General features: G+C 39.4%; 1 protein-coding gene across 5 annotated transcripts in view; it reads left to right on the top strand.

The window, feature by feature from the left end:
* LOC120547757 (WD repeat containing planar cell polarity effector) overlaps positions 1–10,090 on the top strand; it is an 81,570-nt gene extending 71,480 nt beyond the window's left edge. For 3 of the 5 annotated variants that reach the window (XM_039783410.1, XM_039783411.1, XM_039783412.1), the window contains 5 exons: positions 2,869–2,983; positions 6,780–6,871; positions 7,898–7,989; positions 8,317–8,348; positions 9,568–10,090. In XM_039783410.1, coding sequence (XP_039639344.1) covers positions 2,869–2,983; positions 6,780–6,871; positions 7,898–7,989; positions 8,317–8,348; positions 9,568–9,607 — 371 coding nt within the window. In that variant the 3' untranslated portion in view covers positions 9,608–10,090. The remainder of the gene's footprint in view (positions 1–2,868; positions 2,984–6,779; positions 6,872–7,897; positions 7,990–8,316; positions 8,349–9,567) is intronic. The other 2 variants (XM_039783413.1, XM_039783414.1) reach the window with 2 other exon arrangements.
* The last annotated feature ends 8,099 nt before the right edge of the window (positions 10,091–18,189 follow it).

Below are 18,189 nucleotides of genomic sequence, written 5' to 3'. Positions count from 1 at the left end.
TTGTATACTGTTTGTGTTTTTTTTTTTTTTACCGTTTCGTTCCTGCCTTCCAACAAGAGGTTGGAGCGACCCAACCTTTTTTTTGAGGCACGGGTGCGCAAAAAGCGTTAATACAGTGACCCAAAACACAAAAGACATTTCCATGCATCTTCAGAGAAGCATAATACCATTTTAAATCAGAGATTTAGCAGTTCAGATATGTGGAGCTTGGAGTAGTACAGTACTCCTGCTCCTTTTGCTTTGAAAGGAGCCTGTTAAGGTGGTTCAGGTATCCATTCAGGAGGATACCTCCTGGTTGCTTTACTGTAGAGGTTTTCCAGGCATGTCCAAGTGGGTGGAGACCCCAGGGCAGACCCAGCACACACTGGAGGGATTATTTATTCCACCTGGCCTGTTATCCCGCAGGAAGAGTTCGAGGACATGACTGTTGATGTTTGGGCTTCTTTGCTTGATCTGCCGCTGCCACCACAACACAGATGAGGATAAGTGGCAGAAGATGGATTGATGTAGTCCTGTTGAGTGGGTTTAATGTCTTGCTCAAGGGCAACCTGACAGACGTGGTTGCCAGTGAGGAATTCATCTTCATCTGATTTAACCAACCTGTCAGTTGGTGAGGTGAAGCAGCGACCACAAACAAATTTTTGTTTTTACACGTTTGTTTTTGTACATATTAAACAAATGGGATATAGCATGTTTATAAGTGATCTTTAAGGTGCTGGTAGGTGGATTTTGTTACCTTTGGACAGAGCCAGGCTAGTTGTTTCCCCCTGTTTCCAGTTTTTATGCTAAGCTAATTTAGCTGTCTGCTGGCTGTAGCTCCATATTTTGCGTACACCATGAGACTGGTATTGATCTTCTCATCTAACTGTCAGCAAGACTGTAAATAAGCGTATCTTCCCGAAAAACTCAACTTTTTTCATTAATTGAAGGTCAGTGGGTTTAAGCTCTCGTCCTCAGGACTTTGAGCTTTGCTGGTTTTCATGTGAACCAGTTATTCTGATGTGAAAACCAAGAAACTGCATTTTTTTTTCTTAGCCTGAATTACTTCACTTCATTTCAAGGAAATCATAGAAACGAGTTGATTTGCATTGGAAAGAGGAAATATTGTAAAGATGAGTGTATCTCATGCTATCGTTTGGATGATTTCTTACTTGTTTTCTAAAAAAACTAATCAATTCCAGATGTAGTGGTTCTTTAAGATGGATGTTTTGGACTCCAATTGGGAAATACATCATATTTCTATGCACCTCTTCTCATATTTATGAGCATTCATTTTAAACCCTGGTGAACAGAGATTCTGCCTTTGCTTGTACACACATACACATAAACTCACAATAGAGGACACACATTTCAGCTTAGAAATGGTCCCTTTTTATAACGGCGTTGGAAATCGCTTATAGCTGTATGGCTGACAAGTGTGTTGATTTGGATAGATATGGCATTGTGAGAGGCAGAGTAGCGAACAAGTGCGAGGGAAGGCATCTTTCTCTTCCTCTCTATCTCTATTTCTTTTGAGTAGCGTTTTTGCCAGGAGGAGAAGCCAAGTTGTTTGCCTGATCGTTCTGTCTCCCCCTCACAAAGGCTGATGTGACTGCAGGCCCTTTCAATGGGCAAAGAGACAAGAGCTTTATCTGAAGATCCACTTCTCCACCTCCTCTCTCTCTCTCTCTCTCTCTCTTTTTTTTTTTTTTTTTTTTTCCTTTCTTGGTCGTTATGGTAAAAGCCTGTTAGCTCCAGTGAGTGTTGAAGGAAAGCAGCGTTTGTTTCCGTTTCCCTCTCAGCTCTGTTGGTTGCTCTGATCATACAACCTCCATTTACTGTTTGACTTTGCGTCTCAATTCAGAAACTTTACCGGCATGACATGTTTATCAGAACATGATTGTCAAGGTGTGACATCCAAATTAGCAAAAGCCTACACTCACTTACATACAACTCTTTACACAAACCATAGTATGTTTTCAGGGCTGGAAAAATACTATAGACAGAAATCTGACAAAATCACAGCAAATAAATGTAATATGGCAACGTTTTGATCTCAGAGATTACCATGAGGCTTTTGTATTTAGGTACACAAAGTGCATGCAATATACAGACAGATGACTGCAGATTGATTATGAATATAAAAACACTTGTTGGCGTAAGTATTCTCTTTCTAATAGGACACGCTTACATAATCATGGGCAGCCAGTTAGTTTTAAGGCCTTTTTATGCTTCTGCGTAGAATCGAAGGCGTACCCCTGCAGACCCCTCTGCGTCTACACCAGACCCTATGCCGTAGCCTGACGTGCACCTCTCGAAAAAAGTAAACACACATCGCAGCGTCACACGTCGCTAGGCCGTGGCTTGGTAGCGCTGCATTTCCCCTGACTCATTTCCTGGTTCTCCTTCTCCATAAACACCATGAAATCAAGGAGACTTTTCCTGCTACAGATTTCCCACCATGGTCATAAAGAACAGGGGAGACACTTTGTTTCTCTCACTATGACTCTAGAGTCAGTACTCGCTCCGAAGATAATCGCCGTCACTCTCTCACCTTAAGGCCGTTTTATGGTTGTGCGCAGGCTCCACGCAGAGCTTTTGCCGTAGCACGTAAGTGGCCTGATGTTTATACTTGTGCGCTGGTGTGTGCGTCGAGCGGGCATGTGTGTGTGTGGGGAGTGTGTAGAGTGAGGGAGAAGTGAGAGAGTGACGGCAATTAGCTTCGTAGAGCGAGTACCGTCTCTAAAAGAAAATGTCCAAGTCAAGTAAAGGAAAAATATTGGATAAAGAAAAAGACAAACTGGGTCGTTCTTTTATTCTATTTTCAGGTAAACGAAAACCATTGCTCTCCCTCATCCTTATCCCTCTGTGTGTGTTTGTGTGTCCTAGAAGATCCTCTAAGAGGCAGAAATGGTGTGTTGTGCGGTTCCAGCCTCGGGGGCCGACTGACAGAGAGGAACCAGAGTGCTACAGGACCTTCATACCCAGACACTCTCACAATACAGTGAGTTACGTGTGTGTGTTGTGTGTGTGTGTGTGTGTGTGTGTGTGTGTGTGTGTGTGTGTGTGTGTGTGTGTGTGTGTGTGTGTGTGTGTGTGTGTGTGTGTGTGTGTGTGTTTGTGTGTGTGTGTGTGTGTGTGTGTGTTCAAGCTTGCTACAATCGGTGTGTCTGTTTTTGTGTTTTTATTTATTATTATTATTATTACTTTTACACATTTTTCTATTTCTTTAAACCTGCTTTACAGATTTCTTTTGGCCAGTAACATAGGCATATCATCATCTTTTTAAGTTTATACTGTGCACGCAGTTTCTTATTTACACATCCAGCAGTTACGGAGCAACTAACTAGTAGCAACAACTACAATCTAAACGACTAACTGTCGTTTAGATCTATTTTTGGTCTCCACCAACTCCTGAGGGAAATATCTGTCTCTTTAGCTGCTAAATGCTCCACTATATTCACCAGCTAGTCTCTAACTGTGTGTCTGTCTGCTGCTTGCTGCTGAGCAGGCAGTGTACAGTGGAGATTTAAAGCCTTTTAGATGAAAACAGCTGCCTGCTGCGGCTAAAAAAAAAACGATGCTATGAGAGCGGTGAGAATTAGTCAAAACAGTAGTCTATATCCTTTGCATTCCACTTCTGGGATTGCTCCGGTGCTGCAGGAAATTCCGCCAGATGCATATATTTTCTGTTTCCTTCCGCTTTCTTTGTGTTGGAATTTTAAATTCTGTGGGTTTATGAGGACTATTTTTGACTGCTCCTCAGATCTCTGCATGGTAAATTGAGACAGCTAGCTATACTATCTGTCCAATCTGAGTTTTCTCTCACGACTATTTTGCAGTTGCTCCGTGCAGAGTTTAGCACCTCCCATGACGATTCTGACTGGTTTAAAGAAATGCCATTAAACCAGCACGTTTTCCTCCATCCCCGAATGCTATGTGGAGTAGCCAGACCCTCCTTCAGCGCGCTTTGGAGGAGGGTCTGGTAAAGCGAGACTATCAAAACAGTAAAGTTGCGGGCCGGACAGCTAAACAATGAGCTGAAACCCCTTTACCTTTGTCACATTGTCATTTGGTACATTGTTATAAAGTTATTGATTTATATCCATTTTAAATGAAAAATAAAAATATTAAGTTCAACTTAAACCTATAAATGAAGTCCCAGACAGATTTTGTTTTACTTTGACTTGTCATCTCCTCTCCCACAGTGATTCACTATTGTCTGTATATGAATTGTATGAGAGTGTCTGTGGCCAAATGACCCAGCTGCAGCCTAAAAGCCTTCACTCCCTGTGACATTTCAAATGTCAAAGCCACATCAGTTCCGGGTCTTACGCTTCCAGCCATCCCAACGCTGAACCCGGAGCTGCATTTAAAACTCCACCGGAGTCCATTTTCACCACGGTTCAGTCTCCTGAGTGCCGACAAAACTCACTGTTTCAGAGTGATTGTTTAATACACTCGTCTACATGGATGACATGTTGAAACAGCGTGACTAAAGACACACTGAAAGCATCCCTCTCTTTGTACTGGCCTGACTCACACACACACACACACACACACACAAACAGATACATACAAATATAGCCATCCACGTCTTTAATATTGTGTGATGGGGTGGTGGGAGGGAATTCCTTGTCATACCCCAACTAACATATTGGAGTATTTATATGGGATTTGTGTGCATTAGATAAAAAGGCGCTCTTGTTCTTTTCATCCTCATAGGCTTTTCATGGCTGTTTGACTGTAACACTGATGACTCTCTGTGTCCCCCCACCTCCAACCCCTCCACTCTGCGTTTCTCTAAGCCCCCTCCATCCATCCCAAATCCCTTCCTATCAGCCAATTTAAACAAGCTGGGTCCACAGAGAGAGAGAGAGAGAGAGAGGGAAAGAGACAGAGAGAGATGCTCTGTCCTAAGCTCTTTTTTAAAAACAGTAAAAAGGAGCGAGAGGAGAAGAAAAGAGTGGTAAAGAGGGTTAGGGCGATTTGGCAGCCAAAAGCCTGGTCGTACTACCCCAGGTCTTCCCCTGCACTGCTGACAGAGGCTAAGAAAGCAGATCCCCAAACCTCCTAAAAGATAATAACCACGGAGAGAAAGAGACAAGAGCCTTTGCCTTTTTTATTCCACAATTTCCCCCCTCCTTTAGAACAATTTTTTGTATTGAACCCCCTCCGTTTTTGTAATCTGGTCTCCGATGAAGTTTCATTGTTTCTCATGTGAAGCCAATGACAGCTTAGCTGAGATGGAGTAGGGAAGGCATTGTAACGCGAGCGTTTTCCCGTTTGGCTCGCTGAGAAAAGAGCAGAGAAAGAGAGGGAGGCGAGCACAATGGCAGTTTGGGGCGCTCCTTGCCGATTCCCACATTCCCTCAAATCCGACTCTATGCTCAGGGAAGTGAGAGAGTGAACGAGACGGGAATCTGGGAAGAATCCCAACGTTCCTTTGATGGCTGCTGGCCTCTCTCACTCATCACATACTCCTCTGTCAGTGGAGGAAGGAGAATGGAGGCTATTTTTTTTTTATTTTTGCTTAGAGGAGGCCAAAGTTAATGTGATGCTAGTCAAGAGCCTTTTAAATTCATTTTCAATTTGTATGTATTTATTTGATAAGGAAATGATTGAACAGGAAAAGGTTCAGTATGTCACTGCATTTGCTGGTGAGAGGACAGATTATTACAGATTTAAACCCGATCCTAAAGCCCCAAACAGAAACACTAACATTACACTAAATGGTTTGCCAATATATCAAAGTCATGAGCTTGGATCAATACAAATCAGATATGTCTGTCAGTGATGTCCACTGCCGTATGATGAAGCAAAGAATCGGTCTAACGCTACCTAGAATAATAACCTAATAGTTTTATAGTATCGTTTTTAATTGAGTTGTCTGTTGAATGCCTATACTGTCAGACTCTGGCAGGAGAGGTCATTGTTTGCAGATCTTTTCACTTTTACAAAACTAGGAGTTGTCTGTTGTTCAAAGATACAGAGGATGAAGACTTCAAGAGAGTTGAGAATTACTCTCTTCCAAGTGGCAGAGAATGTTAAAGCATTTAGCTGTATGTTTTATGACTCAGAACGGTGATACATGTATCATGACTGCTTGATAAAATAAAGATCACACTGATCGAGATCAACTTGCCCTACAAGTTTCACCTGATACATGTGGCTCAGGTGTTGACCCAGTTAAGTCCTTCGTGTCCGAAAGATGGTCTGAAATGGAAATTGTAATGGAGGCAGTTTGTCGTGAGGAGCTGAAGAGAGAAGAATCAAATCATGCACCCCAGTAATTTTCATCAGTGCAGGAATCTGAAATAAAATAAAGTCGATGATACTGGTGCAGAGAGAACAGCTAGTATCTTTTGATCATTAGAGGACGGCAGTGGACCATATATATCATGCATGTAAATCAATGACAGAAGAGTTAGTCATATCAAATGTACCGCTCATAGCAGCCCCAGTAAACCACAAAGTAATGCATTTTGAGGTTAGACTGACAGGCTTACCTCTTACCTTTAAATGGAAAGTTTTTTGTTATTCATGTTTCTTTCTGCCAGAACATATAGCGTATAGTGCAGTTAAATTCAACAAATTGACAGCTACTCTGTCTCAGGTTTGTCAAAACATATTCTGGAAAACGCAGGAAATGAGATAGATCGGGTGAAAGTTAGTAAAGTAGATTACAACATTTCAAAACAAAGTATATATTATATTCTGTGTTTCATGAATGCATTTTAACCATTACACTTTAAACAAAAGAACAACAGATGTTACTCACCTTTCTTTTTGTTCCTCAGTGCTGATGGAAGAGCCAATCAGAGGAGACCACAGGCAGCGAGCATTCCTGTGACTGTGAGCCCAGATGTGTTCAGGACACCGAGACAAACAGGTCTGTCTGTCTGTCTGTCTGTCTGAACACACCCGTATCTCTGGCCAAACTGTCTGTGGTCGAGTTGCATTGTGGGTAATGTAGGCGCCAGGTTTTGACAAGGAAGAATAATGTGTGGAATATAAAAAGAAAATATCTGGTTCTGCTGCATTTTGTTCCTTTATTCACCATGAGCCCAACAATGTTATAGAAGTGCAATGCTAAATTGGCGATGTTCTCTTTGAAAAACACTTAAATAAGTCACTTTGACATGAAAAATGTCTTTTCCACCTTTATTTTTCCATATTTTCTGAATATATCTGAAATCTTGACTGGATTATAGTCTATCTTTGGTGTTGGTTACCTCATAGTGTACTGGTAGACGGACCTAAACACGTCAATCAATATACCTGTGGTAAAAGACAATGTTTTCTTTATGACACAAATTTATGTCAAAACGCTGCATCCGTACCAACTTTAAACAGTCACTCTCGCCCAAACTGGAAATACTTTGAATTACAGAAACATCTACACACTGTTTCCTTTTGACTTTAAACAAAACCAGCCTTGAATGTTGCTCTTAATTCCCCTTACAACAAGCCTGTTCACCCCGTTATCAGTAACAGCTGACTGAGAGAATCAGCCCATTATAATCATGTTCAGCACGTCGGTTTCAGGGCCACGTTTTACAGCCCTGCAACAAATCTCCGGTGACATTCAGCCTCTTTTTATTCTCTAAACGTAGCCTGAGTGCTCTCCCCTCCTCAGTCTGTCTGATATGACTAACAGGTCATTTAGGAAAAACACCCATTAAGAAAACATCACTACTTCTTCTTCTTCTTCTTCACTTCCTCCTCTCCTCCCTCCTGCTCTTTCCATTTTAATAATTCCATTTTTCAGGTGATTAGCAATTGTCTCGCTATCAAATCGCTCTGTCGTTTGATAATCCGGACTGTAGGCTATTGTAGGGAATTTGCATCAGCTTTTTAAAATATCTGTATAAGGCACGCCGGGGTTTTAATGTCAATCATAACCTTATTAACGCAGGGCTCAGAGCGAGAGAGATCGCCATGAGTGACAACAGTTTACGTTCGTTAAAACCCAGAAAAGGCGACATGTCCGACCTACTGAGTGAGCATGTAAGCTGTTCAGACATTCAGCTGTTTGTGTGTGTGTGTGTGTGTGTGTGTGTGTGTGTGTGTGTGTGTGTGTGTGTGTGTGTGTGTGTGTGTGTGTGTGTGTGTGTCTGTGTGTGTGTGTGTTTTTTTTTTTGTGTGTGTGTGTGTGTGTGTGTGTGTGTGTGTGTGTGTCTGTCTGTCTGTCTGTGTTTATGTGCTGTAGGGCTGCCATGTGTGATTATGCATGTCTAATGTTTTGGTTGTTGGACTTGTTGAAAGTGTCACGGCTGGTTAACAGAAACGATTGACATCCTCCAACATGTTGTGTCGTTTCATTCTGTTGTGCAGGAAGCAGTGAAGGTGACAGCGACAGCAGGAATGTAAGTTGATTGACCGGAAATTGATTTTTATTTTAATTTCTGTTGACAGAATTCAAAAGGCTGTGAAAAGTTATTTAGAACCATATTATAAATCCCTAGCCAATAGTGTACGTAGTAATGTTATGTAATAGCATTATACTACAGTACAGTAGTTCCTATATGGTTTATATGGTAACACTTTACTTTAAACACCCACTCCCCTCCTCCATTTAGCCTTTATAAGCACTATATACACATGTATTAATGGTTAATAACACACAATAATGTAGTTATACGCACATATAACAATATATGTTTAATACAACTATTCACACACAGTAACCACTTTATTAGGTACACTCCAATGCAACAACTCTGCTGTACTGGACTACATGATATTTCTATTTTGTTGTCTAGTTACATACATGAAAGAGGCAGAATATTAGAAATATCTCTCAATCTAATGTAGTCACCACTATGATCTTAATGCTAAAACATATAATTTAATGAACACGTTTATGGCATTTCTGTGTTAATGGACACTTATATCTGCTAACAACTACATTATAATGTGTTATAAACCATGTATTAAAAGTGTATGTGCTGCTTATAAATGCTAAATGAGGGGTTAAAGTCAAGTGTTATTTTTATTTTTTACCTTTTTTTTACCTTTTGTCTTATAGTTATATATTTTTACTTTTTCAGTAACTATAATGAAATGAAATTGAACTGTGATGAAGGTAAATAAGTAGACATTGCTTTACATTAAGCAAGTAAAAACAAAAAAAGGCTGGGAACCACTGCTATACTGCAATATAGTTAGAGAATACTTATATGATATTATAGTGTGCTACAGTATGTAGTTTAGAGCTGAAACGATTAGTCGATTCATTGATTAGTTGATCGAAAATAAATCACAGCCAAATGTTTTGATAATCGATTAATCGTTTTCCCAATTCCCAAAATTAGCTGGTTTCAGCTTCTCAAATATGCAGGTTTGCTCCTTGTTTTTATCATATATGAAAATAAATTGGTCAGTGCAGCTTTCAGGTGTGAATATAGGATAAAAAAAGAATATGGTACAGTGTAGCATAATGCAGATTCAGATCAACTGGTCAAAAAGTCTTTAAAAGCTCCACATCCTGTTAAGAAATTGTCTTTATATTTACACACTGTTCATTCAGGTTTATAAAATGTAATATTTCTGTTTCCTCTCTCTCTCACTCTCTCTCTCTCTCAGGATGATGAAGACCTCGGGACGCTTCATGTGGTCCATTTAGGAATGGTTTGAAAGAACGAACTAAGATACGATAAGAGACACAACAACATCTCACCAATAACAGGCTCTCTTTGTCTATATTATGTTTATATTCAAAGTAGTTACTTACCTGTAACATTACCTGGAAAGGGACTCAAATGCTTGTCATTGTACAGAAAGGTAGATGACTGTATAGATGTCTGATAAAAGTGGAATAATACACGTGTGTTATACGTAAATACATTAGTTTTGCATTACCACTTTTGTTAGTAGGTTGTACATTTTAAAATTGCTAAACCAAAAGCATTTGTTTGTTTTTTTAGAACTGTCATAGTTTATCTGTGAAATTTGGATGTGAAATCAGGTTATTTTCTGTCTTAGGGAATTCTAAACCAAATGAACCTTATAAGAAAACGGTTACACCGGCTTCTGCCTTTAAAAACACGACTGAAAATGTTTTAAACCATTCCATTAATCAGCCTGAAAAATAAAGACTTGTATAATACTTCCATCACCACTGATATTGAATGTGTGTGTGTGTGTGTGTGTGTGTGTGTGTGTGTGTGTGTGTGTGTGTGTGTGTGTGTGTGTGTGTGTGTGTGTGTGTGTGTGTGTGTGTGTGTGTGTGTGTGTGTGTTGGCCGAGATTACGGGCCACAGTTTTATTCATGAATAGAAGCCAACCAGCGTCTTTAAAGCATCGCGCGGAGCCCCTTTCCTGAACAGCAGCCATAGCCGTGTCAGAGCTGTCGACGCGCTGCGCTCACCGACTAATCTGACAGCGCCGCGCGAGCCCTAATCCCTCACTGTATCGTAATCTATTTACTTTGCATTCTAAGAGGATTTCCACCAAAAAATATACAAGAAGCGATGTTGGAAATGGACAGAAGATCAGCAAGGATGCTTTTCTGCTTCTTTTTTTTTGTTTTGTTAGCTTTAAAAAAAATCATTGTATGTTTTCTGGGGAGTCAATCCCCTGCGAGAGGGATGGGTGAAAGGAATTACATTTCTGACTGATACTAATACTTCTCTTATGTAAACATCAAAATGTTATATTTCCCTTCTGATGATACAGTCACACTGCAGAGGCTGCTGGAGATAAGTGGCATCTGTCAATGCCTTTAGTGCATCTTTTGACACGTTTATAATTTACAAACCAAGGCTGCATTATCTCCTGATTGTCTGACTTGACAGCTTGAATAAAAGCTGCAAAATTGCTTAACAGGCGAGCACGAGTTCCTCCCATCTCTCTGATGGCCTACACAGTAGCCTTTCTGACATGCAAACAGTGAAATCTCCTCTTTCATAATACAGAAAACAAAGTACGAGACGGTTACACTTTAAGCAATTATGTCAGTTTTGTAAAATCATAAATAGTTATGCTTCATTTAAAATGTAGCCAGCAGCTTTATTGTAAAACACAGCCTCACACTCAAATCTTTGCCATCCGAGATGACTTGCAGAGATAGGCTTATTAGTGGTATTAACATACTGCGTGGGATACTGGAGCTGTGAAACGGCCTTGTTAACATTTGGAATTGAATCAAGCCTCTGGCACTTGCTATTATCCAGGTTATTTATTCTCTCCACTGTGCAACAGCTGAGCAGGGTTTCTGCAGAGGCCTTATCACATCTAATGATGGCACTGATTGGACTGATACTGTTTCCCCTCAGGGGGATGTTGTGTGTTTTTATAGGTTTGTTTCACTTATATCCACAAGCCAGATCACCCAAAATATTATAGACAAATATGTCAGGAACATTGAAGACATCAAAAAGACAAAATTACTTACAACTGAGAGTAATTGGAAGGATCCTATTCCCAGGAAATTTACAGAAAAGTGTTGAGTTTCTCTTAGTTAACGGTTCTCAAGCCAGTTAGGTATCCTGGTACTATTTGCCAAGAAAAGTACTTAATTACAGTGCAGCGTATCTGTATTGAATATCTGTTTTTGCTTCCTTAAAAAGCCTTTGAGACAAAAAGCTTTATAATTTGATACTCTAAAACAACCTCAGATTGAAGTCAGAGAAAAACATGCACACTTTGCTGAGATAAAGGTTTAGATAAATGTTGTATTTGTGGTCAACTTTTGTTCAAATATCCTCAACACTAATGTTCTGTTGGGAGTCCAGAAGTCACTTCACATTGTTTTATCACATTGATACTTCCTGACTTTGATTTTTGTATTTTTCCCTTTCTTATGAGCATGACTGACAATATGTTTCAGAAGTCTGCTACTGTTTCAGTTCTGTTTGGGGTCTCGGAGACGACAGCTGTAAAACATGGTTAAATACAGTGCATTTCCATGTGCTCTGTCTGTGATTGGTCAATAGGACAATACTTACTTACTTACCCAAAAAGTCTGAGGATTTCTGTTATTTGAATTTTATAATAGTCTCTCGGTTGCTAACTGACCCTCAAAATAAGCGTCACTGTTTAACTTAACATGACCTGTTTTTTTATTTGGAGACAACAATGCTTTATGGTCATTTCTGTGTTTTGTCACTTTATATGCATATGAAGATGCAAGTTAAGGTAAGGGTCACTACTTCTATACTTTTCAACATATTGGGTTTTAATAAAGTCATATAAAGTATCTTATGGGGAAAATGGTTCATTTATAATTGTTATTTTTACACAAACACAATAAACAAGTGATATTCCTGCTCTCTACAGGGACAAACATCTGTGATTTTTTTGTGTCAAAAGTCATGAGTAAGGTTGAGATTTTGTATCAATAATATGTGTATTAATATGTTACACATCCGTCAACAGATGCAGACACTGTGTTTCAGAGTTGCTGCCCTGTGGCTCCTTGTGTGGAGAGAAATTTGTCAGTAAAGAACAAACTAAAAGAAGGAGGAAATGTGACCAACACGTCAGACGGCAATCTATTGACACACGGAGACGACATCCTCAGTGGGAAACACTAGTGCCTGCAGGCCAACAAGCCTCCATTAAGCTTTCCCACGTCTTGGAGGGCTTAAGGGAAAAGACAAGTTGTGACTTGGGACGATGGTCTGCTGCATCCTTTCCAGATGAGCTAATACGAGCCCTGCTCAAATACCTTTCTACTCGGTCCCTCCTTACCCTGACGTATCTGATTCACAAGGAACAGGAGAGTGAGGGTGTCCTCAGAAAAAAGCATCTAAAGTCAGATAATAAGGGAGCTGTAACCCAGAATGAAGGAAGTGTCCCCCACTGACCTCAGAACAGCTTCAGATCCTTTAATTTACCGATAAACTGTTAAAGAACTTCATAGAATTTTGGGAGTTTGGCCTACTGATCGAAAACCTGCAAAACCAATGACATTCCCATCAGCTGTACTTTGTTTAGTACTAATTCGCTAATGTTAGCATGCTACCACGCTAAACTAAGATGTTACAATGTACCAGTTAAACGTTAAACATTACGTTGTCATTAAGGCTGCAACCAAGGATTATTTTCATAATCAAATAATTATTTGGCCCATTTAACATCATATAACGGTTTTAAAATGGCAATCACAATGTCCTAAGATGATGAAACAAATGTCTGACATTGGAGAAGCTTAAACAACAGAATGTAAAGATATTTTTTTTCTTTAAAAACAACTTAAATGATTAAGCGATCTAAAATAGTTGCCGATTTATTTTCTGTCGATCAACTAATTCATTTTTTTGCTTCTTTTGTCATTGTAAGCATGTTAGCTGCTAATGTTAGCATTTGACATTTTCATTTGCCTGCCTCAGAGCAGCAGCATGTTGTAGATTTATTATTTAAAGTAATTTATAAATCAGAAAAGTAAAAAAAAAAAAAAAATGCTCAAATGTTTCTATGAAAATGTATGCTTTATTAAATTATGTGTCTATTTTATCACTTTTATTTTTATTTTATGTCTATTTAACAAAGCCTGTCAGGTTTCGATGTGATCATAGCCATACGGTATGTGAATACTGGCAAACAGAGTGACCAGGGCTATTCATTTGACATGGAGAAAGGAGACTGAATCTTCCAACATACTTCAGGTCCAGGGACCAATGGGCCAAATCCCCCAAAAGTCAGAGTACTCCTTTAATACCACTCGTGTGGAATCAGGAGTTTTCCTCTAGAAGAAAATGAAAGAAAGAAGCTCGACCTCACAGAAAGACGGCATGTCCTCTGCTCAACCTAAATCTACTGTATGTAAACCCACAAGGAATTTCATGAATGCTCTCAGTGCCTTGTGTCGTAGGGATGACTAACCTGCTTTCACTCCACCTGGACTCAACTGTGAAATCCCCTCATAGGAATCAACAGTACTGTCACCTTCTTTAAATTTGGGTGACGGATTCAAGAGGTTGTTGGTGGCGGCTTTATTATGTGAACGTTGGACCCGGAAACACTTCAAAATTTACAAAACAATAAAATCTATTGCAGCCACCAGCTTTGTGTGCCCAGAATGCATATTAAACAAAATAAGATGCAAGAAGAAAAAGCTTCTTCTGACAAAGCAGAGAAACCGGAGACGGTGGCCTGGACTCCACCCATGTCTGTGTACAGTTGACCTCAGATTAACCTCCCAGATAAATATAATCCTCTGTATCACCTCGCACTTCTATACCGGCCTATGAACGTACAGGGAAGCCAAGGTCTGGCGACAGTCTACAGCCAATGAAAGGCAAGTGTGAGTTTTTCTTTCCTGTCCTGCATGGCAATGGAAGAAAACAGTCCCAGCGTGCTGCTATCAGTGCATCTGCTGGTCCTTCGAATCTCGAGGCCTGTAAGGTCCCACACACCAAATACAAGAGGTTTCTGTCTCACACTGTCTTTATCTTTCTTGTCTGTCTCTGTGTCTAGATCCAAATCACAACCACTCATGCAAAAAGACAACAACAAAAAAACAGTCCAGCTCGGTTCCGGTTCATCTCCTGGACAAGTGTGAACAAAATGTCAACAGTTTCCAGTCCAACCACATTCAGGCACCTTCAGTGGAGCAGGCGAGAGGCCAAAAGGTCAACAGCTGACAACAGGCGAAGTGCTACAATCGATCGTCCTATTGAACACAGTGTAAAGACCCTCAGCTCAGGTTAAAACAACACTCATCACACACTCGTGCACACAACTGATGAACTGGTCCAATAATGTGCTTTTTTTAAAAAAATTTCCTTGAATGCAGCTGCATGGAAATCTTTTATTTTCTTAGCACTTTTCTTTTATTTATCTGTTTAATTTTTCAACCTTGGCTCCTAATTTTATGACTTTAAATGTCAGCATTTTAGAGGCTTTAATGGAATGCTGATGATAGAACTGTTACATGTAGTTTGTGGTAAGAAATGAAATTGGAATATTTTCAATATTTGTTATCAGTCACTTTGTTTTAAAAAAAAAAAAACATGCTAGTTGAACTCTAACCTAAAATCACCTAAAATATCAAAGCACTCCCAATAATTTAGATCACTAAAACAAAGGTGTGTTAAACAAAGGGAGAAACTATTTGACTATTAGATTATATCATCAACTCATAACCACTCATAAACCTTTTCTAAGGTAGAGGTGGATTTTTGGTTCTTGTTCCTCTTTCACTCAAGAAGCCAATCCCTCTCTTTGGAGTTGAGACAAAGCCGTGATGAAAACACATCTGATGAGGAAAAAACCAAACCTGATGAATTTTCAGCCCGTGAATTTAAAGGAAGTGTAGAAGGAGGGTCTGAGAACAAATTACTTATTTGGATTTGTGTTTTTATTTTAATCTCTTCCATCTCGACAGAAGGTTGAAAATTATTTTTGTGGCGGTGTATGTCTGGATTTGATTCCGAGATCATTTTAACATACCTGTTGAGTCAAGTGTGTTTTTATTGTGGTGCTACTTGTGGTGTTAAAAGAAGTAAATTAATCTAATGTTTGATAGTCTTTAACAGTATGACTGCACTGTCATATTTTTTGTTTAAAACAATTGTCTCTACATTGGCATAAATCGCAACAAACAACAAAAAACATGAAGTATTATGAGAAGAAAATACAACATTGAAATGTTAAAATGTGTTTTCAGGTAGTTCCCTTTATGCTATTTTTTGTATAGCATGGTTTTCAGCTCTATAGTTTGTTTTTGGCTCAGTTTAACTTGTATTCATTACCATCATCAAACTAATTGCATTTATCAACATATCCATTCATCCTTTTGCATTTGGGGAAATATTGTCTTATTTTTCAGGCTTGTATTTTGTCCTAAAACAGTAGGCTAAATCCCCAAATGTAACCCCAAAAATACTATCTACCAGCAGCAGAAGCATGCATGTAACAAAAGTAAATTAAAGTGAAGCTCCTCTTTCACAATGTAGTATTAAACATAGCCTATAGAAAAAAAACAAATGCATTCTTTGTAGCATGTTTAATAACATGACAAAACGACAACAAGAAACCGTTTTCTGCACAAACAGCTGCAGGGATGAGAATTAACTAGTTGATCTTTTCCTCTCTGTACACAATAAATCATTTTACATTTAGCTTAATTTTGCAGCTGTGGGCTAACTGGTAAACAAACATATGCATGTTATATTTGTCTTCTGCAACACGTTTTCAGAGCGTTTTAGAGCCCACTAACTAAGGATTTATTCTATTTTCAGAATTTACTCTTACAAATTTCGTTCGTGTGAAGGCCATAACTTCTCTCATCTCGGTTTCATTCGTATTTTATGTCCAGAATAGGTTTGACATTAATCGTCAGGATGACAATCTAAGTTTCCTTGTGCTTAACATTTTGCTGTTTAATTATTTAGCTTCAGTGTCCTGAATGCTGCAGAGAAACATATTCTGCATGTGGGCTATGTCGGCTGCAGCTTCACATCCTCAGAGGAAACCTGAAATAACGGATCTCTCCTCTTTTGTCAGAAACTCTTCCACCGCTCTGTCGCTGTTTGAAGGTGAGCAGCTGTCTAATGTGAGACCTGTGTGTGCGTCTCTCTCTCTCTCTCTCTCTCTCGCTTTCTCCTTCCTTATTACTGTAAACAAGCCCACAAGATTTGGTCGCAAATGTTTGTTTGATGCAAATCCGAACAAATCCGCCGCTGTTCGTGGACACTCGCTGCGCTGTTTGCGCGTCTTGGCGCAAACATGTTTAATGTCCTGGTCGGCAGATATTTATTCAGCTGCTGCGAGCTTCATTTACATAAAGAGAGAGAGAGACAACAGACGTCTGGCTGCAGCTGAAACATGCTCTACACAGGCAGGGAGAGGCCTACACTATGTATCGATCAAGCTGATAATCTGATCAAGTTGAAGGGATTATCGATGGGATCTGGGACAGTGGTTCCTAACATTTCTTGTGATTGTGACCCTTTAAAATGCAGCAAAACTATGTTGTAATCCCTCATAGTAAAACTTCTCTCTCACATTGTATCGTGTGGGTGAGTTTTAGAGGCCTGAAGAGGCAGCACTGTCAAATATATCAAAATGTGCAAACATCGGATTCATTTAACGTTTTTTTTTTAAAGTTAACATAGGCTATTTCTTTGATGAGCCCTGAAGATGTAATGTTTAACAAAAGCTAACCTAAGAGAAAGCATGTCTGTTTACTCTTCTTGTGATCCCACTATGGCTTAGTTGAACACTATACCATTATAACTAAAGCTGGAAAATGAGTTGATTAATCGATTAGAAAATGACCAACTATTTTTATGATTAATTGACAGACATATACGTTTTTCTTTGTCTTTTGTGATAATAGTAAATATGTTGGCGTTTGGACCGAGCTTTGGGAAATGTGCTAACCATTTTTCACTGACATTGTATAGACAGAACAATGAATGAAGAAACTAATCAGACTAAATTTGAATGAAAATAATAGTTAGTTGCAACCCTCCTGAGAGCATATACTTTCCAAAGTCCGGTTCTGTTACGTTTCTGCTAAATTTCTTATTCAAAACCTCACATTTGTTAATAAAAACAACGGGCGGAGGGGCTTAAACAACCTCCTCTTTTTGTGGTTAATTCTGTTGCACAAAGACGGTTGTTATTAGGGCAATTTATTTGCATGAAACCTGCTTTGCTTTTATCACATCCTCTGCTGTCAGTGCGGCCTTCACTGGTTTAAAAAAAATACATGCTCGTCCCAAACAACCTTGCCAGAGAACTCACGCAATATTTTCTTTTACTCCCCCCGCCCTCCTACTTTTTTTATAATGCGTTTATGCCTGTGAGCATTACACACACACACACTTACATCTGACCCCCTAACCTGGCCCCACCTACGTAATTACGGCATCAGAGGCACTGAAATTCCTGCAGGTTATTTTGGAGAAACCAACTCGGGGCGCAGGAGTAATTATCACGCCATTACAGCGCTGCATTCAATTACGCCTCGATCAAATGGCTCCCGGCTCAATATTTAGGGCTTTTTAACGCCGCAGTTTAGAAAGACACTCGGTGTCCCTAAAGCGAGGAGATGTTAGTGTTTCAATTTAAGTCAGAGACAGAGAGGATTAAACTGGCTGCTCTCTAAAATGGAAATGCGGGGCCTACACGCGTTCACGGTTTGTATTAATTATGGGCTAATTTGCATTTACCCCGTTATAATTAGGTAAAAAAAAAAAAAAACATTCAACAAGCTTTTAAATATAAGTGTGACTAATTCAAATGACAGAAAAC

Source organism: Perca fluviatilis, chromosome 19 (assembly GCF_010015445.1).
Source record: "Perca fluviatilis chromosome 19, GENO_Pfluv_1.0, whole genome shotgun sequence".
Classification (NCBI taxonomy): domain Eukaryota; kingdom Metazoa; phylum Chordata; class Actinopteri; order Perciformes; family Percidae; genus Perca; species Perca fluviatilis.
The sequence above is the reverse complement of the archived record's forward strand: the minus strand, read 5'-3'. Positions and strand labels throughout refer to the sequence as shown.